Source organism: Pristis pectinata, chromosome 2 (assembly GCF_009764475.1).
Source record: "Pristis pectinata isolate sPriPec2 chromosome 2, sPriPec2.1.pri, whole genome shotgun sequence".
In the NCBI taxonomy this organism is placed as follows: Eukaryota; Metazoa; Chordata; class Chondrichthyes; order Rhinopristiformes; family Pristidae; genus Pristis; species Pristis pectinata.
In genome coordinates, this window is record NC_067406.1 from 100062130 (window position 1) to 100085303 (window position 23174).

At 42.2% G+C, this 23174-nt stretch overlaps 1 protein-coding gene across 1 annotated transcript in view; it reads left to right on the top strand.

Moving 5' to 3' along the window:
- The window catches only part of msmo1 (methylsterol monooxygenase 1), a 45693-nt gene that overhangs the window by 18294 nt on the left and 4225 nt on the right, over positions 1-23174 (top strand). The window contains exons 2-4 of the mRNA XM_052043803.1: positions 4966-5114; positions 12062-12188; positions 14511-14665. Of these exons, the coding sequence (XP_051899763.1) occupies positions 4966-5114; positions 12062-12188; positions 14511-14665 (431 nt within the window). The remainder of the gene's footprint in view (positions 1-4965; positions 5115-12061; positions 12189-14510; positions 14666-23174) is intronic.

Below are 23174 nucleotides of genomic sequence, written 5' to 3' on the forward strand. Positions count from 1 at the left end.
TAAAAAAAACCCCAGATACACACTTACAGCAAGTTATACATTTTCATTTGCTTTAACATTGAGAATAATGTTTAAAATATGAGAGTTGATGACAAATTATTCATTGTGTTGTTTGCCTCTATGACGACTACAACAGCACATCCTGTGGAGAAGCAGAGTATTACCTGACTGCAATTCCCATGTTTAACTGTGTAAGCCCACACAAAAAAAATTGCTGTTATCTTTAAGTAAAGAGCACCACATTAACAGTGATAGCTTAGCTGTATTTACAAATGCAATTCCAAGCCATTTTCTCTACATATGCCCTTTTGTGCCAATTCATAATTTTAATGAATTTTATCAGTTTACCCTTCAGTTATATCTTTGGGGCAGAGTCATGGTCATATAGTGCAGAAAGGGCCCTTTGGCTCAGAGTCGGCGCTGACCATCAGACATCCATTTACACTAATCCCGTTTTTTTTCCTCTACACATTCCTATCAACTTCCCGTATATCCTACCATTCACCCACACCATGTCAATTTACAGTGGCTAATTAACCCATCGATCCACACATCTTTGGGATGTGGGAGGAAACCCACGCAGTCACATAGAGAACAGGCATACTGTACACCAGAGGTTGGGATCAAACCTGGGTCACTGGAGCTGTGAGACAGCAGCAATACTAGCTGTGCTGGTGGGCTGCCTGTGATGGTTTGTTTTTCCTGATGTTCTGTAGGCACTTCACCATTATATCATTTTTATAAAGTGGAGATCTGAAATAAGTGTCATCAGCAAGGATCTATCAAAGTTTTATGCAATTTCATTGTTATTTTAATTATATTCCTGTGGAAATGAATCCCATTGCTATTGGCCTTTTTATATGACCTTATTAATCTACTTCGAATGATTTGTGAATCTTATTCCTTTATCTAGACTTTATTGAGACCAGCTTCAATTTTATATCAAAATTTAACACTTTACATATCAATGTTGAAATCCTTAGCCTTTTACCCACCTTTCTTATAATTTTGAAGCGGACTTCCGGCTGACTGTGAGCCTCTTGTGCTCATTGGATGTATGCCATTGGGAGCACATTGTTTCATTTAGCATAACCTGGCACATTCTTCCAGCAGGAGGCTGCTCTCCCCCAGTGGCTTGGCAAGGCCCTCTCGTAAACAAAATCATTAAATTTGTAATAAATGTAGTATGGGATAGCTGTGATTGCAGATGGATTCACTATGGATCCTGCTGAGAACATAGTGGAGAGAGCATTTAGTGAGCTGATCACCCCAAAATTATTGGCTGCATAAGCAGAGGAGCCAATGGGTGATTACCAGGCAGAGCAGTAAGTGCAGGCAGGTAGTGCAGGAAATCCCCATTGATCATCCCCTTCTCAACAGATACAGTGTTGGATAAAAAGCAAAAAACAAAATGCTGGAGGAACTCAGCAGGTCAGGCAGCACCTGTGGATGGAAATGGACAGTTGATGTTTCGGGTCGAGACCCTTCATCTGGACAGTTGAATACTTTTGGGGGAGGTAGCTTCTTGGGGGGGGGGGGAGGAATCAGCAACAGCCAAATTTGTGGAACCACAGCAGGCTCTGCTGCTAAGGGAGGTGAGGAAGGACAAGGAGAGCGATATGATGGGGATATGATGGACAAGGGGAGCACACAAATGTACCTGTGGCCGCAAGTGATATTTTGGAATTCTATGTTGCCTCCCTGGTGTCGGGGATGTCTCAGAGTGGCTGCAGGCTGTTATAAGGGAGGGTAAACAGCCAGTAGTTGTGGTCCACATTGGTACCAACAACATGGGTAAAAAGAGAGATGAGTTCCTGCAACACAAATTTAGAGAGCTGGTTATAGATCAAAAAGCAGGACCTCTAAGGTTGTAATTGCTGGATTACCTCTGGTGCCACATGCTAGTGTGTATAGGAATAGGAGGAAAGAGCAGATGAATGCATTGCTTAAAGGGATGGTATAGGTGGAAGGGTTTTAGATTTTAGAATTAATGGGACTGTTTTTGTGGAAAATTGGAGCTGTACAAGCTGAACGGTTTTTACCTGAACTCGAAAGGAATGACCTCTTTGCAGGGAGGTTTGCTTGTGCTGTTGGGGAGGGATTAAACTAACTTGACAGGGTAATGAGGTGCAGAATAGATGTACAATTGGGAGGGGAAGTATCACCAAATGTAGAAGTAAATCTAAAACAGTCCAGTAGGGAGAGCAGAAGTGGGCATGCAAAGGTGCGTGGGAGGATTGAAAGGCAAAATTACATAAATTTTGATGCAAGGACCATGATATGGAGCATTATCAACACAAGGGAATATGATGTTACAGAGAAGTGGTTGAAAATGGGGCAAGACTGGCAACTTGACTTTCCAGGAAATAGAATTTTCAGCTGTTATAAAGAAGGAAGTAAAAGAGGAGGGGGCCTTGCCAAATTGATTAAGTAAACTGTCAATGTAGTAATGAAGATGTCCTAGAAGGCTCCAGGTGAGACTTCATGGGTAGAGCATAGAAGTAAAAGTGCAATGACTTTGCTGCAGGTACGTATACCTCCTGATACTCAGTTGAAGATAGAGGAACAAATATGTAAGCAAATTACAGAGAGGTGTAGGAGCAATAGGCTTATAGTAGAAGAGGATTTCAACTTCCTCAGTATTAACTGGAATTGCTTAAGTGTGAAAGGCCTAGAGGGGCTGGAATTTTTAAAGTGTATCCAGGAGGGTGTTTTGAGCCAGTGTGTAGATGAGGGGCACTGGACCTAATCTTGGCGACTGACGTCAAGCAACTGTTTATGGGTGAGATTTTTGGGGATAGTGACCATAACTTTTAAGTTTCAAGATCATTATATAAAGAAATGGAAATGAAGGTCCTGAATAGTGGGAAGGGTGATTTCAATATCATAAGGTAGTACCAGGCAAACCTAGACTGGGAGCAGCTACTTGCGAATTAATCTGCATCCCACAAATGAAAGTCTTTTAAAAGTGAAATCGTGAGAGTTCAAGGCCAGAAATTTCCTGTAAAGGTGAAGGGCAAGGAAGTCAAATCCAGGAAACCCTGGATATCAAGAGATGTCGAGGGTTTGATAAAGAAGAAAGGGAAGCATATGGCAGATATATAACACTGAAAACAGATGAGGCCCTTCAGGATTATAGAATGTGTGGGTGTGTGTGTGTGTGTGTGTGGGGGGGGGGGGGGAGGGAGGTACTTTTTTTAAAAAAAAAGAAATTAGGGTAGCAAAGAGGGGTTATGAAATATCACTGGCATACTAGATTAAGGAAAATCCCAAGGCATTTTATTAGTATATTAAGAATAAGAGAGTAACCAGGGAAAGAGTAGGACCAGTTACAGACCAAATGGGTAATCAGTGCATGGAGCCTGAGGATGTGAGTCAGGCCATAAATGAATATTTCTCATTTGTATTCATTAAGAAGACAAACATTGTAGTTACAGATTTCAAAGAGTGATGATGGAGGGTTGCTTTTGTGGAAGCCTGTAACCAGTGTTGTACTAGTGCCGGGACCCTTGCTGTTTGTCATGTACATTAATGACTTGGGTGTAGAAGGTATTATTAGCAAGTTTGCAGATGACCAGAAAACTGGTGGTGTTGATGATAGTGAGGAGGATGCTCAGGTTACAGAGCAATACTGATCAGCTGGTAAAGTGGGTGAAATAATAGCAAATGGAATATAATCCTGATGAGTGCGAGGTGATACATTTCGGGAGGCTGAATAAGGGTAGGACATACATCATGAATGGTAGGCCCCTGAGTCTACTGAGGAATAGAGGGACCTCAGTGTACAAGCCCATAGGTCCCCAAAGCTGGCAGCACAGGTAGATAAGGTGATGAGAAGGTATACTGGATGCTGACCTTCGTTAGCCAGGACATAGAATATATGAGCATGGAGGTCATGTTACAACTTTATAAAACTTTGGTTAGGCCACAGTTGGAGTATTGTTTGCTGTTCTGGTCACCACACTGGAGGAAGGATGGGAATGCACGAGAGAGGATGCAGAAGAGATTTACAAGGATTTTGCCTGCGATGGAACATTTCACTCACGAGGAGAGACTGGATAGGCTGGGCTTGTTTTCCTTTGAGCAGAGGAAGCTGAGGGGTGACCTGATAGAGGTATACAAGATAATAAGGGGCATAGATAGGGTGGATGATGAAAAAGATTTCCCCATAACAAAGACATCTAAAACATAGGGCATAGATTTGAGGTGAGGAGCAAGCGGATTAGAGGAAATTCTTTTTCATCCGGATGGTGGTTGCAATCTGGAAGGCACCGTCTGAGTGGGTGGTGGAGACAGGAAACCCATGTGCTCTGCAGGGGAATGTGCAAACACCACACAGATGGTGTCAGAGATCAGGATTGAACCTGGGTCACTGCAGCTGTGAGACACAGCCAGAATAGCTGCTGTCACTGTGCTGCCAGTCATAGACTGTCCCATGAGGGAAAACACTCTTACAGCATTTAACCCATCAAGCCTTCCTATGGAGCTTTAATGTTACAATTGGATTGATCTTGCCGTTATGAATATATGAACTTCAATGGTGAGTGTTGGTAGCTGTTTGTTTGTTGGGGCAAGCATATCTTCTCGGTGGGTTACCGCAGTGAGTAGTAGAAATAACTGTGGACACTTGTCACCCACGGGGTCACTAGTTATAGCATACTTCCATCTTTTGAAACCTGAATTTAGCTAGGTAGTAAATATCACTATATTAATATAGCTTGTGTGTGTATATATGTAAAATCCAAAAGTTGTGCTTTTGCAAAGTCTGAGAGAAAAGTATTTCTGTTTAAATGTACTCATGAAGATAACTGGCTTAGTCTCCCAAAATAAACAAGCCTTTAGAGCTGAATGTACACTAGACTTGGCCAATGGATTGAATGGGCTAGGTGTTAATCGTCACTCCTCTTTTAATACAGGTTTATCAGGTGTTCATGTTATCTTCTGCATTGTTCCTTTCTTTTCCAGGATAAACCAGAAACATGGGAGAAGCAATGGAAATGTTTCAAGGTGCTGCTCTTCAACCATTTCTGCATCCAGTTACCCATGATCTGTGGGACCTATTACTTCACTGAATACTTCAACATCCCCTACACCTGGGACACCATGCCAAGATGGTACTTAATTTATTTCCTTTGCTTTTGGTATTACTCAGAGTGGAGTCGTACACCATGTTCATGCTGGTCAGTGGGTATCTATCTGTGCTAATCCCATTTCCAGCACTTGGCCCATAGTCTTCTGTGCCTAGGTGATTCAAATGCTTATCTTACACCACTTGAATGCTGTTAGTGACTCTGCTTCCACCAATCTCTCCAGCAGTCCATTCCAGGTACTCAGGACTTGCTGGGTGAAAAGGTCCCCTTCAGATCTACCCTAAATCTATGTACTCTACTCTGGTAAGTGGAAAAGGTTCCTGCAAGCTATCATATCAACACCACTCATAATTTTATAAACCTTTATCAAATCCCCTTTTAATCTCCTCTGCTCCAGAGAAAACAGACCTAGCCTTTCCAGTCTCTCCCCATAACTAAAACGCTCATCCAAAGCAACATCCTGGTGGATAAACATCCTGGTAGGTATCCTTTGCACCCTCTACAATGCTATCACATCCTCCCTCAGCTGGATTACTGCATGCAGTTCTGGTCACCATGCAGTGAAATTTTCCAATCTGGAACCAGCACCAATCCTTGTAAAATATGATAAGTCACAGACATCCAATTACAGAAACAACCCCCTACCATCACCCCCTATCTCCCATTGCCAAGCAAATTTTGCCTCTGATTTGCAAACTTGCCCTGGATCCCATGGGCCCAAAGCTTTTGGACCATTCTCTCACATGGGTCCTTGTTGAAAGCCTTGGTGAAGTCCATATAAACCACAACTACTGCACTGCTCTTGTCCAAACACTTTGTTACCTCCTCAAAAATTTCATTCAGATTGGCCAGACAAGATCTGCCCTTGACAAAGCCATGCTGGCTATTTCTGATTAGACTCTGCCTTTCCAAGTAATCATGAATCCTGCCCCTCTGAAGTTTTTCCTATAACTTCCCTACTATTGATGTTACAATCACAGATCTGTAATTACCAAGGATTGGAAAATGTTTCTTTTGTGGTATCATTTCTGTTTAAATTTTTTTTTAAAGGTGATGGAATCACTATAAAGAACTTGCAGCGTAGAAGGAGCCTATTATGCCAGTGCAATTGTCCTTAAGCCTCACATTCATCTCGCTTTTACTTCTTAATTAGTTGCTGGCATCATTAATTTTTAATTGTTCTTGAATTTTTCTGAATATCAGAGACGTTCATGCTGTTTGACAATCTGCCAAGCCAAGGTGTCGGACTTCGCCATCTGTCACAAGGTGTTTTGCAAATAATGAATTGTAATCTGTGTTTTAGTGAAGGAAATTACTGCCTATTTGTATATAGTAAACACCAATGTAATAAATGGTCACGTAATCTGTTTCAGTAACGGAGAGACGGATATTGGTTAGGATATTGAAGATAACTTTTTTGTTCTTCTCCTTCAAACAGCTTAGTAGGATCTTTCACATTTACCTCAGCTAACAGACAACCCCTCACTTAAATGTTAAATCTAAAAAAAATGACTGGACAGTGATTACTTTCAGTCTATATTAAGTGCTCTGATCCCTAGAGTGGGATGTCAACCTATAACCTGCAGGGTGCTTACTTTACATTCATAGTATTGTCGTTCATTCAGTGTCGTTCATTCAGTGTCATACATTCCATGTACAAAGCACCAATGCTGCGCGTGGCCTTTTTGAACAATACAGCCTTTCTGTGTTCGTGGGGTTGTTACATAGAACCCAGCCCTTCAGTGCCCAGTGGTGGTAGGATCTTAGATTTCTGTTCTTCGCCACAAGCCCCATGTGTTGGTTCTACTAAGTTTCAGTGCATCCCTTAGCACGCGCTCCTGTAGCCTGGAATGTGCTAGGCAGCAATATTCACTTATGCACATCTTGTACTGACCCATCTTTCACAGGACACTTTTATTTCAAGCCCTGCTTCAAAGCACTGCTTTGTATTTCTTAGTATATATATATTTTAACTAAACTTTAATTTTGAGATACGAGAAATACAGCCTTCAGTGTGCTACCACTCTGCATAGACTGGCATCTAATCTCAGCTGGGGCAGTTTACTGAGTCAATTTAGCCCAAGCAGTTGAGAGATTGCTGCTTTGCATAAAAACATACTTTACCTGAACTATATCTGTAGACTTTATTTTTGGCTCTATTAAATGAAAATCTATTTGGTGTGGTGGTGAGGGCATAGTGAAGTGGGAGATTAATTTTATCTTACTCCATTCCACTTGAGAATTTACACAGGGCTTCTTCTTTGCAACCAGACTTGTTTGGAGTAGTTCTAAACTTCCTCACTTGTTAGCTGTATTACATATAAATATTTTTTGAAAGAATTTCAGATTGGATTTTATGGGAGAGTGCATCTTTTATCCAGTATAAAGGATTAATTCTATCATTGCTAAACACTGTTACTCCACAGTTGTTCTAAGGTTTTGAACCATAGAACAATACGGCAAAATACAGGCCCTTCGGCCCACCATGTTGTGCTGCCCTTCAAACCACACCTATGACTAGCTAACCCCTTCCTCCCACATATCCCTCTAACTTAAATTCCTCCATATGCTTATCTAACAACGTCTTGAACTTGTCCAATATATCAGCCTCCACCACCACCCCAGGCAATGCATTCCATGCACCAACCACTCTCTGGGTGAAAAACCTCCCTCTGACATCACCCTTGAACTTCCCACCCAATACCTTAAAGCCATGTCCTCTTGTTTTGAGCATTGACACCCTGGGAAAGAGGTGCTGGCTGTCCACTCTATCTATTCCTCTCAATATCTTGTATACCTCTATCATGTCTCCCCTCATCCTCCTCCTCTCCAATGAGAACAGCCCTAGCTCCTTTAATCTCTCCCCATAATCAATACTCTCCAATCCAGGCAGCATCCTGGTAAATCTCCTCTGCACCCTTTCCAACACCTGCGCATCCTTCCTATAATGAGGTGACCAGAACTGTACTCCAAGTGTGGCCTAACCAGAGTTTTGTAAAGCTGCATCATCACTTCGCGGCTCTTAAACTCGATCCCCCGATTTATGAAAGCTAACATCCCATAAGCTTTCTTAACAACCCTATCCACCTGTCAGGCAACCTTCAGTGATCTGTGGATATGAACCCCCAGATCCCTCTGCTCCTCTACACTGCCCAGAATCCTGCCATTTACCTTGTACTCCGCCTTGGAGTTTGTCCTTCCAAAGTGTACCACCTCACACTTCTCTGGATTAAACTCCATCTGCCACTTGTCAGCCCAGCTCTGCATCCTATCAATATCCCTCTGCAAGCTTCTACAGCCCTCCATACTATCCACAACACCACTGATCTTTGTGTCATCTGCAAACTTGCTAACCCACCCTTCTACCCCCTCATCTAAGTCGTTAATAAATATCACAAAAAGCCGAGGTCCCAGAACTGATCCCTGCGGGACACCACTAGTCATAGCCCTCCAATCTGAATGCACTTCCTCCACCACAACCCTCTGCTTTCTACAGGCTAGCCAATTTTGAATCCACACAGCCAAGCCTCCCCGGATCTCTTGCCCTCTGACCTTCTGAAGAAGCCTACCATGTGGAACCTTGTCAAACTCCTTACTAAAATCCATGTAGACCATATCCACTGCATTACCCTCATCAATCTTCCTGGTCACCTCCTCAAAGAACCCTATCAGGTTTGTGAGGCAAGATCTTCCCTTCACAAAACCATGCTGGCTGTCCCTAATCAGTCCATATTTCTCCAAGTGCTTATAGATCCTATCTCTTAGAATTCTTTCCAACAGCTTACCCACCACAGACGTAAGGCTCACTGGTCTGTAATTCCCTGGACTATCCCTACTACCTTTTTTGAATAAGGGGACAACATTTGCCACCCTCCAATCCTCCGGTACCATTCCCATGGACAACGAGGACTCAAAGATCCTAGCCAACGGTTCAGCAATCTCCTCCCTCACCTTGTGAAGCAGCCTGGTGAATATTCCGTCATGCCCCAGGGACTTATCTGTCATAATATTTTCTAACAGCTCCAACATATCCTCTCTCTTGATATCTACATACTCTAGAACATTAACCTTACCAACACTGTCCTCAGCATCATCAAGACCCCTCTCCTTGGTGAATACTGAAAAGAAGTATTCACTGAGAGCCTCACCCACTTCCACAGCTTCCAGGCACATCCTCCCACCTTTGTCTTTAATCGGACCTACCTTTACCCTAGCCATCCTTCTGCTCTTCACATATGAGAAAAAAGCCTTGGGATTCTCCTTAACCCTGCTTGCCAAAGCCTTTTCATGTCCCCTTCTCTCTCTCCTCAGCCCTTTCTTAAGCTCCTTCCTTGCTACTCTTTATTCCTCACGAGCCCTGTCCGATCCTTGCTGCTTACACCTTACATATGCTACCCCCTTCTTCCTAACTAGTTGTTCCACCTCTCTCGTCACCCACAGTTCCTTCACCCTGCCATTCCTTCTCTGCCTCACTGGGACAAATTTATCCCTAACATCCTGCAAAAGATCCTTGAACATCGACCAGATCTCCATAGTACATTTCCCTTCAAAAATGTCACCCCAGTTTACCCTCCCAAGTTCTCGCCTTATAGCCTCATAATTCGCCTTCCCCCAATTAAATATCTTCCCATCCTCTTTGCTCCTATCGTTGTCCTGACAATGCTAAAGGTTATGGAGCAATGGTCACTGCTCCCCAAATGCTCACCCACCGATAGATCTGTCACCTGACCCGGTTCATTACCTAAAACTAGATCTAATATGGCATCCCCTCTAGTCGGCCTGTCAACTTACTGCGTCAGGAATCCATCCTGGACACATTTAACAAAGTCTGCCCCGTCTAAACCCTGGGCACTAAGTAGGTGCCAATCAATATTTGGATAGTTGAAGTCTCCCATTATAAGAACCCTGTTATTTTCGCATCTCTCCAAAAACTGCCTCCCAATCTGCTCCTCAGTATCCCTACTGCTACGGGGGGGGGGCCTATAGAATACTCCCAGAAGGGTAACTGCCCCTTTCTTATTCCTAACTTCCACCCATATTGACTCTGGAGAGGATCCTTCTACATTATCTACACTTCTGCAGCTGTAACTGTGTCCCTGACCAGTATCGCCACCCCTCCTCCTCTTTCCGCCCCCTCCCTATCCCTTTTAAAACACTGAAAACCAGGAATATTCAATATCCATTCCTGCCCCGATGTTAGCCATTTCTCTGTAATAGCCACAATATCATAGTCCCATGTACTCATCCCTTACTCCTGATGCTTCTCGCATTCAAATACATGCACTTCAGCCCATCCACCTTACTACTTTCATAGCCTGTACTCTGCCTCTTCATCCTCAAAGCCTCTCTACCTGTCAGATCTGACTTTTCCCCATCCCCTTCTTTGACCTACTCCTCCGGTTCCCTTCCCCCTCGCAATCTAGCTTAAACCCTTCTGAACCACCCTAGCAAACCTGGCCGCAAGGATATTGGCCCCTCTCAAGTTCGGGTGTGACCCGTCCTCTCTCAGAGGTCCCACCTTCCCCAGAAGAGATCCCAATGATCCAAAAATCTAAAACCCTCCCTCCTGCACCAACTTCTCAGCCACGCATTTATCTGCCATCTTCTCCTATTCCTGCATTCACTATCGCGTGGCACTGGCAGCAATCCCGAGATCGCTACCCTCGAGGTCCTGTCCTTCAGCCTTCTGCCTAGCTCGCTAAACTCCCTTTTCAGGACCTCATCCCTCTTCCCACCTATGTCGTTGGTCCCAACATGAACCACGACTTCTGGCTGTTCTCCCTCCTGCCCTAGAATCCCGTGGACCCGATCAGTGACATCCCAGACCCTGGCATCTGGGAGGCAACATACCATCTGGGATTCATGCTCACTGCCACAGAACCTCCTATCTGTTTCCCTGACTATCGAGTCCCCTGTCACTACCGCCTTCCTCTTCTCCTTCCTTCCCTTCTGAGCAGTAGGACCGGTCCCAGTGCCACAGAGCTGGCTACTGCTGCTAGGCCCTGGCAGGTCATCTCCCTCAACAGTCTCCAAAGCGTAAAACCTGTTATTGAGGGGAACAGCCTCCGAGGTCCTCTGCTCTATCTGACTGTTCGTTTTCTTTTTCCTTTTCCCTCCCCTGACAGTCACCCTTCTATCTACTTCCTGGGCTCCAGAAGTACCTGCTCTAAGGCGGGTGACCATCTCCTGATGAACAGAATCTACAAAACTCTCCTCCTCCCTGATGCTGCACAGTGTTTGAAGCTGCAACTCCAGCTCATCGATTTTGAGCCAAAGTTCCTCCAGCCTCAAGCACTTACTGCAGATGTGGCCATCGTGGACCGCAGCAAGGTCCATGAGTTCCCACATCAAGCAGCTGCAGCACACCACCATGTCCTCCATCTGAACTAATACCTTGTTTTTTCCCCAGTTTCTCTACTTAAATATTTATCACAGATAACAGGTAACCTTACTTTTGCCTACCTACCAGCTTACTCACCTGCATTACCCCTTTACGCCGAAGCCCCTTGAGCCAAAGCCCAGAACACTCTGCTCCCACTCACTCCGCTGCCCGCTCCAACGCTGCCCGCTGTATAGGCAGTTTGCTTTTTAAACTGCCTGCACCGCACCTGCGCAGTCCAGCCCCCACTCGACCACTAGAAACTTTTAAAACACTTATAAAAAAATACTAACCCTAGTAAATTATAACCCTATTAAAAGTTAAGCCTTATACTTAAAACTTAATAAAAAGAAAAACTCATCTGCTCCGAAGTCCGCCGAAGCGAAGCCCACGAAGCCTCCGTTTTTGTTTTCTTTTTTTTTCCCTCCCCCTTTTTAAACTGCCCGTGCAGTTAAAAGTTTAAAGTTAAAAGTTTAAAGTTAAAAGTTTTTGAACTGACTATTGTCTGTGGATCTTGTACTAATTGGAAAACATACTTTTCTTGTACTAATTGGAAAACATACTTCTGTATATATCCTGTGAATGTGTTCAGGTACGTGCTGCTAGCCCAGTGCTTTGGTTGTGCAGTTATTGAGGACACCTGGCATTACTTCTTGCACAGATTATTACATCATAGAAGAATCTACAAATATATTCACAAGATGCACCATGATTTCTCAGTAAGTTCAAAGCTGTATTCTATTTGCAGAAAAGTCTCACTCTTTGATTTAGTTAGAGTTATACCAAATTGTAATTAAACTTTCCTGTTAAACTTCATAAATTTCTCTTTAAACCTAAGGCTCCAATGGAGATTATTTTCTGCCCTAGTTCATATTTTGCAACACATTGGTGGATTTATAATCTTGAATTTCATTTCCCAAGCTTTAGGTTTTTATGCTGATTGGTAGTTATTTTATTATTACTATGGTTAGCTTTCACTGGTGTGTTATTAAATATATGAATTTAAATTTTTAAATCTTAGAAATTGAAAGACTTTTGTTTTACTGAAACAAGAAAAGCAATTACATTTTAGCTTTCCATTTTGTTTGTTCACTCTTGGAATATGGGTGTCTCTTGAAATTCTAGTGTTTATTGTCCATGTCTAATTAGTCTTGGGAGGTGGAGGTGAGCCATCTTTTTAGTCTTTAGCTGCTGGACAGTTCCTGAAAATATTGGATGTATTATTGGCCATATCCATTTTTTTTTGTTTTCCTCTTAAATTTAGGCTGTCTCTGCAGGATTTTCCTATAGTTTGCAGCTAAACTGTTACATGCTTACAATATCGCTTTTTTTTAAAACCTCTCAGCTATATATTGAGAGGTGGGGAAAAAACATAGCCATATTGTTTCAACCAAACTCTGACATACTTTGGAAGAGGTCACTGCTAAGTTGGCAATGAATTGGTGTCAGAATTAACTAAATGAATATGAAGCAACCAAATTGTTTTTCTTTCTTGCTGTCTTAGAAACTTAGATCCCAGTTTAATACAAAGAACACTACCATGAAATGTCTTTTGGGAAACTTTGCTTTCAATGTTTTCTTTGGAAGAAATGCACGGAAGTTTCTTTACAACTTTCTAAAATGTTGAAAGACAATAAAAATGTATCTCTTAGCGGGCTCAAGGTATGAGTGTAAAATTTAAAAACACATAGAAAATTGTTAATTTTTGAGAGAGCTTGGAGTTTCTGTGAATTTAAACAAATGCACTCGTTTCCAGACATAAAAATGCTCAGAACACTCAATGTAAGGAACTGTTAAATCCTTTACAGATAAAAGAATAAATCTTCCTCGTTAGCAAAGGGTCTGAAGGTTATTTGAAGACCAAAGTAGTAGAACAGTTGCTGCTGACAGAATTAAAGCATGATCTGTATAAAACAAATTGTTAGCTTAACAAATGCAGAAAAAATATGTAAATGCATAAGCAAACTCTACAATATCCATTCTCTCAAGTTAGTTGGCATTAACGATTGTGGAATTTTCCTGTGCCAGCTAAATAACAATTGATGCTGGGGCTTCAACTTCTTACAATTTGTATAAATGGACTGAAGGTATGCTTGCTAAATTTGCTGATGACACGAAGATAGGTAGGAAAGTAAGTTGTGAAGAGGGCATAATTTACAAGGGTTACAAAAAGGTGGGTTATATAAGTGGGCAAAGATCTGGCAAATTGGGGAAGCTGTCGATTTTGGCAAGAAAAATGTAAGCATAATGGTAAAATCAAGGTAGAGATTACATTTCTAAGTTGGGTGTCCTTGTGCATGATTCATAAAAGGGTAATATGCAGGTACAGCAAATAATTTGGAAAGCTAATGGATTGTCATTTTTTTATTGTGAGGGAAATTGAATACAAAAGTGGGAAGTTACACTTAAGTTATATAGGGCATTGTTGAGACCACAACACATAGTACTATGTATAGTATAATAATGTTTAGACAGGCTAGGCTTATCTAAGCCTACTGGAATTTAGAAGAGTGAGAGGGGATTTGATTTAATCCTGAAGTGTCTTGAGTGGAGTGGATGTAGAGGGGGTATTCCCCATTATTAGAGAATCTAGACCCAGGGATCACTATTTAAGGATAGGGGGTTGCCCACTTAAGGCAGAAATGAGGCAAAATTTGTGTTGTCAGTCTTTGGACCTGTCTGCTTCCTGCACTCTTTGAAGAAGAATCTTTGCATATTTTTAATGTAGGTAGATTCATGATAAGCAAATGAGTAAAACATTATTTGGGGTAGATGCAGACCAGAGGTTATAGTCAGATCAGCTTTGATCTTATTGATTGGTGGATTAGGCTCATGCTGATGAGTGGTCTACTCCTGCTCCTAATTTGTATGCTTGTACATATGTTGTTATATTTAGAAGGCTATGTGATAGAGCAATTTGTACGTGATGGAATAGACTGTAGATATTAAATCCATGAAATGTACCTTTTTTTTTACATGTGCTAATAATAAATTTTATCAGAAATTAAGACAGCCATATTTATTAAAATATTTTATTTTAGTCTCCATTTGGCATGCAAGCTGAATACGCTCATCCATTGGAGACCATTATCCTTGGAGCAGGCTTTTTCATTGGAATCATGATCTTCTGTAACCATGTGATGCTGCTGTGGGCTTGGGTTGCTATCCGCCTCCTAGAAACGATTGATGTTCATAGGTAAGTTTAAATATGTTGTATTTATATATAATGTAAGTTGCCTACTGTTGATTAACCAGGATATAAGAATTATTTCTTTATTTATCAGGATATTAAGCTATTATCTCTTATTTCCAGCAACATTTTTATTATTTCAACCCATAATGTCATAGCTTCAATGCCTCCTCGCTAACATATTTCACAACTCTACTGCTTCTTCACTTGAATTAGAACATAAGAAGTTGGAGCAGGAGAAGGCCATTTGACCCGTCGAGCCTGCTCCGCCATTCAATAAGATCATGGCTGATCTGACCGTTGACTCAGATCCACCTACCTGCCTTTTCCCCATAACCCTTAATTTCCCTGCTATGCAAAAATCTATCTAACTGTGTGTTAAATATATTTAATGAGGTAGCCTCCACTGCTTCCCTGGGCAGAGAATTCCACAGATTCAGTACTCTCTGAGAAAAGCAATTTCTCCTCATCTCCGTCCTAAATCTATTCCCCCGAATCTTGAGGTTCCTAGTTCTAGTCTCACCTACCCATGGAAACAACCTTTCTGCCTCAATCTTATCTATCCCTTTCATAATTTTGTATGCTTTTATACGATCCCCTCTCATTCTTCTGAATTCCAGCGAATATAATCCCAGGTGACTCAATCTCTCCTCATAGGCTAACCCCCTCATCTCTGGAATCAACCTGGTGAACCTCCTCTGTACTGCCTCCAAAGCCAGTATATCTTTCCTCAAGTAAGGAGACCAGAACTGCTTGCAGTACTCCAGGTGTGGACTCACCAGTACCCTGTACATTTGTAGCATAACCTCCCCTGCTCTTAAACTCAATCCCTGTAACAATGAAGGCCAGCATTCCATTTGCCTTCTTGATAACGTATTGTATCTGCAAACCAACCTTTTGCGATCCATGCACCAGCACTTCCAAGTCCCTCTGCACAACAGCATGTTGCAATCTTTCACTATTTAAATAATAATCTGATATTCTATTTTTCCTTCCAAAGTGGATGAACTCGCATTTATCAACTGTACTCCATCTGCCAGACCCTTGCCCACTCACTCAACCTATCTATATATCTCTCTGCAGGCTCTCCACATCCTCTGCACAATTTGCTTTTTCGCTCAATTTAGTGTCATCAACAAATTTAGATATGCTGCACTTGGTCCCCTCTTCCAAATTATTAATGTATATCGTGAACAGTTGCAGGCCCAGCACTGACCCCTGCAGCACCCCACTCACCACTGATTGCCAACCAGTTTATCCCAACTCTCCGCCTTCTATTGGTTAACCAATCCTCTATCCATGCTAATACATTACCCCCAACTCGATGCATCCTTATCTTATAGGTGTCTTTTATGTGGCACCTTATCGAACACCTTCTGGAAATCCAAGTACACAACATCCACCTGTTCCCCTCTATCCACTGCGCTCATTATATCCTCAAAGAACGGGACCTGCCCTTCCTGAATCTATGCTGTGTCTGCCTGATGGAACCACTTCTATCCAGATGTCTCGCTATTTCTTCCTTAACGATAGCTTCAATCATTTTCCTGACTACAAACGTTAAGCTAACTGGCCTAATAGTTACCTGCCTTTTGCCTACATCCTTTTTTAAACAGTGGTGTGACATTTGCTGTCTGCCCACAGTCCAGAGAATTTTGGTAAGTTATCATAGACACCTCTACTGTAACTTCTGCCATTTCTTTCAGAACCCTGGGACGCCTCCCATAAGAACCAGAGGACTTATCTACTTTAGGCCCACTGGTTTGCTCATCACTACCTCTTTAGTGTCAGCAATTGTGTCAAATTCCTCATCTCACATCACATCCATAACATCTCTCTTTGGAATGTTAGGTGTGTCCTCCACCGTGAAGAATGACACAAAATAGTCGTTCAAGGCCTTGGGCATTTCCACATTACCCGATATTAATTCACATCTTCCAACGAACCTATGTTCACTTTAGCCACCCTTTTCTGCTTTATATAATTATGTAAACTTTTACCATCTGTTTTTATTTTGTGCTAGTTTACTTTCATATTCTATCTTCCCTTCCCTTATTGCTTGCTTTGTAGTTCTTTGTTGCTTTTTAAAGTTTTCCCAATCTTCCAGTTTCCCACCACCCCTACCGACTTTGTATGCATGAGCTTTTAACTTGATGCGGCCTTTTATTTCCTTAGTTATCTAAGGCTGGCTGTCCCCACCCTTACTGTCCTTGCTTTTAACTGGAATATACTTTTGTTGAGCGCCATGAAAAATCTCTTTGAAAGTCTTCCACTGTTCCTCAACTGTCCCACCATATAGCCTGTGTTTCCAGTCTACGCTAACCATTCCTCCCTCATCCCGTTGTAGTCTCCCTTGTTTAGGCATAATACAGTGGTTCTTAGATTGAACTATTGCACCCTCCATTTGTATGAGAAATTCAATCATACTATGATCACTCTTTCCAAGAGGATTCCTAACTACAATACCGTTAATTTTACCTGTCTCATTGCAAAGGTCCAGATCTAAGGTAGCATTTTCCCTAGTAGGTTCAGTAACATGCTGTTCTAGAAAGCTATCATGATGCATTCTATGACGTCCTCCTCAAGACTGCCTCAACCAACATGATTCACCCAATCTACATGGAAATTAAAGTCCCCAATGACAATTGCCGTTCCATTCTTATATGCATCAAATATTTCTTAGTTTATTCCCTGTGCCACTGTAATGTTGTTATTCAGTGGTCTATAGACAACTCCCGTCAGTGACTTTTTTTTTCCCTTTACTATTCCTAATCTCTACCCAGATGGACTCAACATCCTGCTCCTTAGATCTTGTATTGTCTCTTACTAATCACCCTGATCTCATTCTTAATTAAGAGCGCTACCCAACCTCCCCTACCTTCCTGCCTATCCTTCCGTATTACCTGATACCCTTTAATTCCCAATTATCTCCACCCTGCAACCACATTTCTGTAATGGCCACTAAATCATACCCCTTTGTACTGATTTGTGCCACTAGTTCACTGACCTTGTTTTGAATGCTATGGGCATTCAGATAAAGTGCCCTTACACACTTGTCCTTTTAGAATCTCGTAACCTTTGTGTCCTTTGCGTTTGACCTTTCTGTACTCCACTCCTTTTTCCTAACCTTTGCTCTGGTCTCTGCTCTGCTTCCCTCTGTCTTTCTGCATGGATTCCCATCCCCCTGCCATATTAGTTTAAACCCTCCCCATTGTTTCATGCTCTTCCTAATTTTAAAGTTGTGTGCCCTGTAATTTGTGATTTTCAGTTTTAATTCCCAATATGATCATGTAAAATAGGCTGGTGCAAGTAAAAGTAAGCATACCAAACCATTGACTCAACCCAGAACTTTCAATCTGTGACTGTGGGATAGTAAAGCAAACCTGCTTTCAAAGATGTTGATGACCACATGTGTATATTTTGGGAGACCTTTTTGTAATATTCATATTGCACATTAGGGAGGGTCTTTGCTTGCATAGATCCATTTTAATAAGTTATTTTACTGGCATATTTGATGTGATCTGTAATCTTAAAAAAAAATGAATGTCAGCTTGCCCACATCAACATTTTTTTCACCTGATTCTCATGTTCCTCGATTTCCCAGTGCAACAAATCTTTTGATTTTCGTCTTGTTCCTCTGAGTAAATTGTGAACTCTCAGAGAAGTTTCTTCTCACCCAAGTTCTAAATAGCCAACACAAATCTTTTAATTTGACACCCTTCAGTTAGGAGAAAAACACCTTGCACCATCTTAAGAATTGTGTGTGTTTTCATTGAGATCACCTCTCATTCTTCTGAAACTATAGGCCCATCCACTCAACAGCTACCATAAGACAGCCTTCCTATATCAGAAATCTATCTTGAATCATTGTTGGGATGCTTCTAAGACATAGGTATCCCTCCTTGACAAAAAAAAGACCTAAATTGCTGGTGTGCAGGTGTGATCACAACATGAGTTCCTTATTTTGGTACCATAGTCATCTTCCCATTTGTCTGCTGCATCTGTATATTTTCTGTGATTTTGTTATAGGGTTATCCAGACTCTTCTAAATCCTTGCATTTACCACTTTCTTTCAATATGTTTTTCCATTCTTCCTAAAAAAATAACTTCACATCTCCACATATTATTCTCCATCTGCCTCGTTCTTATTCAGTCATGTAAACAGGTCTAAAGCCCTGTGCACCTCCTCACAGTGTACTTTCCCCACCAGTCTTTGTATCATCAGCGAATTTGGATAAATTACCTTTAGTCCTCTTATCTTGTAAATAGCAGAGCCCAAGCACTGATTCTTGAGGCACCCTGCCGTTCAGAAAATGACCTATTTACTCTTGCTCTCAATGTACATTAATATATTAACACCATGTCTAGGAAAGTAGTAAGGGACTTAGTGTTTGCTAGACATTGGCCTGAACTGCCCTTTCTTTAAAAGAGTTAATTTACTTAAGAACATAAGAATAGGAGCAGGAGTAGGCCATTCAAGCCTATTCTTTAATTTATCACAATCACAGCTGATCTTCTACCTCAACACCATTTTCGAACTGTCCCTCCATCCATTAATTCCCTTAATGTCCCGAAATCTATCAGTCTCCATTTTGAATGAACACAATGACCAAACTTCCACATTAATCCAGGGTAGAGAATTCCAACCCTCTGAGTGAAGAAATTTCTTCTCATCTCAGTCCTAAAACTCAAACTGATTCCTCCTGGTCTTAGATTCCTTGGCCAGGACAAATGTCCACCCTACATCTAGCTTGTTCAAGCCCTTGAAGAATTTTGTAAATTTCAATGAAATCCCTTCTCAATCTTCTAAACTCTAGAGAATATAATCCCATTCAATTCAATTTTTCTTCATATGGCAAACTTGCCATCCCTGGAACCAGTCTTCATTGCATGCTGTCTACAAAAGTTGTACAGAAACGGCCTGCACCAACAGCACAGAAACAGGCTCAACTCTTTCTTGCCAACCAAAGTGCCTATGTAAGGTTGTCCCATTTGCTTGTGTTTGGCGCATATCCCTCTAAACCTTTCCTGTCCATGTTCCTGTCCAAAGTCTTTTAAATGTTGTAATTGTACCTGTCTCTACCACTTCCTCTGACAGTTTGTTTCATATACTCACCACCCTCTTTGTGGAAAAACTTGCCTCTCAGATCCCCATTAAATCTTTCCTCTCTCATCCTCTGCCCTCTAGCTTTAGACTCCCCTACCTTGGGGAAGAAGACTGTGATTATCCACCTTATCTCTGCCCCTCCTGATTTTACAAACCTCTACAAGGTCACCCCTCAGCCTCCTTCGCTCCTTAGAAAGTGGTCCCAGCCTATCCAGTCTCTCCTTATAAAGCAAAGCCCTCCAGTCCAGGCAGCATTCTTATGAATCTATTCTGCACCCTCTCTGGCTTAATTGCATCCTTCCTGTAGCATGGTGGCCAGAATTGCACACAGTACTCCAAGTATGGTCTAATGAACGTTTTGTACAACTGTAACGTGATGTCCCAACTCTTGTACTCAATTCCATGGCTGATAATGGCAAGCATGTCGTACCCGTTGTTCATCACCCTGTCTACCTGTGTTGCCACTTTCGGTGAACTATGTGCTTGTACCCTTGGGTCAAATTGTCCAATGACACTCTTCAGGGCCCTGCCATTCATTGTGTGTGTCCCAGTCTGGTTTAACTTCCCAAAATGCATAACCTTGCACTTGGCAGATGGAATATAACTCAGATGTTCCCAGTTGATCTAGATCCTGTTGTAACCTTAGATAACCTTCTTCACTGTCCATTATACCACTAATTTTGGTGTCATCTGCAAACTTACTAATAATGCTGCCGACATTCTTGACCAAATCATTAATAGATATGACAAACAACAGGGGACTGAGCACTGATCCCTGCAGCACACCACTGGTCACAGGCATCCAACCTGAAAAAGCAACCCTCCAGTACCGCCTTCTGCTTCCTAACACCAAGATAATTTTATATCCAGTTAGCTAGCTTACTCTGGATTCCACGTCATCCAGATGACCTTGTCAAAGGCCTCACTAAAGTCCATGTAGACAACATCTACTATGCTCCCCTCCTCAATCCTCTTAGTAACCTCTTCAAACAAAACCTCAAATCAAATTCAGAAGACAAATTTACACACGCAAAGCTATGCTGACTATCCTTAATCAGTCCTTACCTTTCCAAATGCAAATATATCCTGTCTCTCAGAATCCCCAACAGCAGCTTTCCCACTGCCAGTGTAAGGCTCACTGACTTTAGTTCCCTGGCTTGGCCTCGCAGTCCTCCTTAAGTAAAGGCGCAACATTAGCTATCCTCCAGTCTTCTGGTACCTTATTCTTGGCTAACTTAAGATACATAAGTCTCTGCCAGGGCCTTAACAATGTCCTAGAATACATCTGGTCAGGCCCCAAGCATCTATTCACCTTTGTGTGCTTCAGTACCATCAATACCTCTTTCATAATGTTGATATATTTCAGGATAACAATGTTCTCTTCCTCGAACTCACTAGCTTTCAGGTTCTTCTCTATGGTAAATACTGATGAGAGGCATATTTAAGACCTTGCCCATCTCCCGAGAGTCCACAAAAAGATGACTATGCTGATCCTTAAGGGGATTACTTACTTTTGTCCTCTTAATATACTTGCAGAATCTTTTGGGATTATCCTTTACTTTATCTACCAGGGATATCTCGTGTACTCTTTTTGTCCTCCTAATTTCCTCCTTAAGGGTACTCCTATGTCCCTTTATACTCCTCAAGGGAATTGCTTAATCCAAACTGCCTATATGTGACACATGCTTCCTTATTTTTCCTGACCAGAGCCTCAGTATCCCTCGTCAAATGGCGTTCCCTAATCCTGCCAGCTTTGTCTTCCACTCTAACAGGAACATGCTGTCTCTGAACCCTTCCTATCTCACTTTTAAAAGCCTACCACTTGCCAGATGTTACTTTACCTAGAAACATCCTATCCCAATCAACCTTTGCAAATTCCTGTCTAATGCCATCAAAATTAGCTTGCTCCAATATAGGACTTTTCCCACTGTTTCTATCTGCCCACCCCACCTCCCTTATCTGCTACGAAGCCGCTGCTTCCTTTCCTATCCAATTCCATAATCTGCAGCCCTTTGTTGCCTCCACCTATTACCTCCCAAGCTCTGTCACTCTTTCCACTCTTCCCTCCTCCATCTGCCTTTAACCCCTCCTCACCCAGATCTGCCTATCACTTGCCAGTTCTTGCTCCAGCCCTTCCTCTCACCTTTTTATACTGGCTTTCTCCCCTATACTCTTTCAGTCCAGATGAAATGTTGACTATCCATTTCCCTCCACAGATGCTGCCCAACCTGCTGAGTTCTTCCAGCAGTTTGTTTTTTGCTTGGGACTGTAACTCGTGGACCAGTCCTATCATTTTCCAAAACAAATTTAAATGTAATAAAATTATGGTCACTGGTCCCAAGGTGCTCCCCCACTGACACATCAGCCACTTTCCCAGCCTCATTTCCTAAGAGGAGGTCAAGTCTAGTCCCTTCGCTAATAGGTCCATCTTTGTATTGCTTCGGAAAACATCCCCGGACACAGATAACAAATTCTGCCTCATCTAATCCCTTGGCACTATGATAGTCCCAGCCAATAATAGGGAAGTTAGAATCACCTACTATCACAACCCTGTTATTCCTCCACCTATCTGTGATTTCCCTATATATTTACTCCTCTAATTCCCTCTCACTATAATATAATGTTCTTATTTCTAAGTTCTACCCATATAACCTGGCTGGATGTCATCCCACCACCTCCCCCTCCCCCCCTGAAATATCCCCTCTCAGTACTGCTGTGATTTGGTAACACCCTTTCCTCTCTTACTTCCACCTCTATCACGCTGGAGGCATCAGTACCCCAGGGCATTGAGCTGCCAGTCCTGCCCATCCTTCAGCCATTTTCCTGTAATAGCTGTTATATCACAGTCCCATGTGCCGATCCATGCCCTGAGTTGATCTCCCTTTCCTGTCAAGCTTGTTGTATTAAAATAAATGCAGCTTAGTTTATTGGACCTGTCCTGTTCCCGCCTGGCCTGCCTACTGGACTTGCTCGCTTTATTCTCTATATTTGCTTCAACTTCTTCCTCACCTGTTACACTACTACTTTGGTTTCCACCCACACCCCCACCAGACTAGTTTAAACCCTCCCGAGTAGTTCTAGCAAATCTCCCCACCAGGATATCGGTTCCCCCTCTAGTTCAGGTTCAACCTGTCCATTTAGTACAGGTCACCTTTGCCTCGGAAGAGATCCCAATGGTCCAAGAAACTGAATCCCTCCTTCCTGTACTAGCTCTTCAGCCATGCATGCATTTTCCTATCCTCCTATTCTCTGGTGCATGGCATGGGGTAATCCAGAGCTTACAACCCCAGAGGTCTTTTCTTTTTACCTTCTGGCTAACTCTGTATATTCACTCTGCAGCACCTCGTGCCTTTTTCTATCTATGTTGTCGATGTGCACGACTTCTGGCTGCTTGTCCTCCCCTTTGAG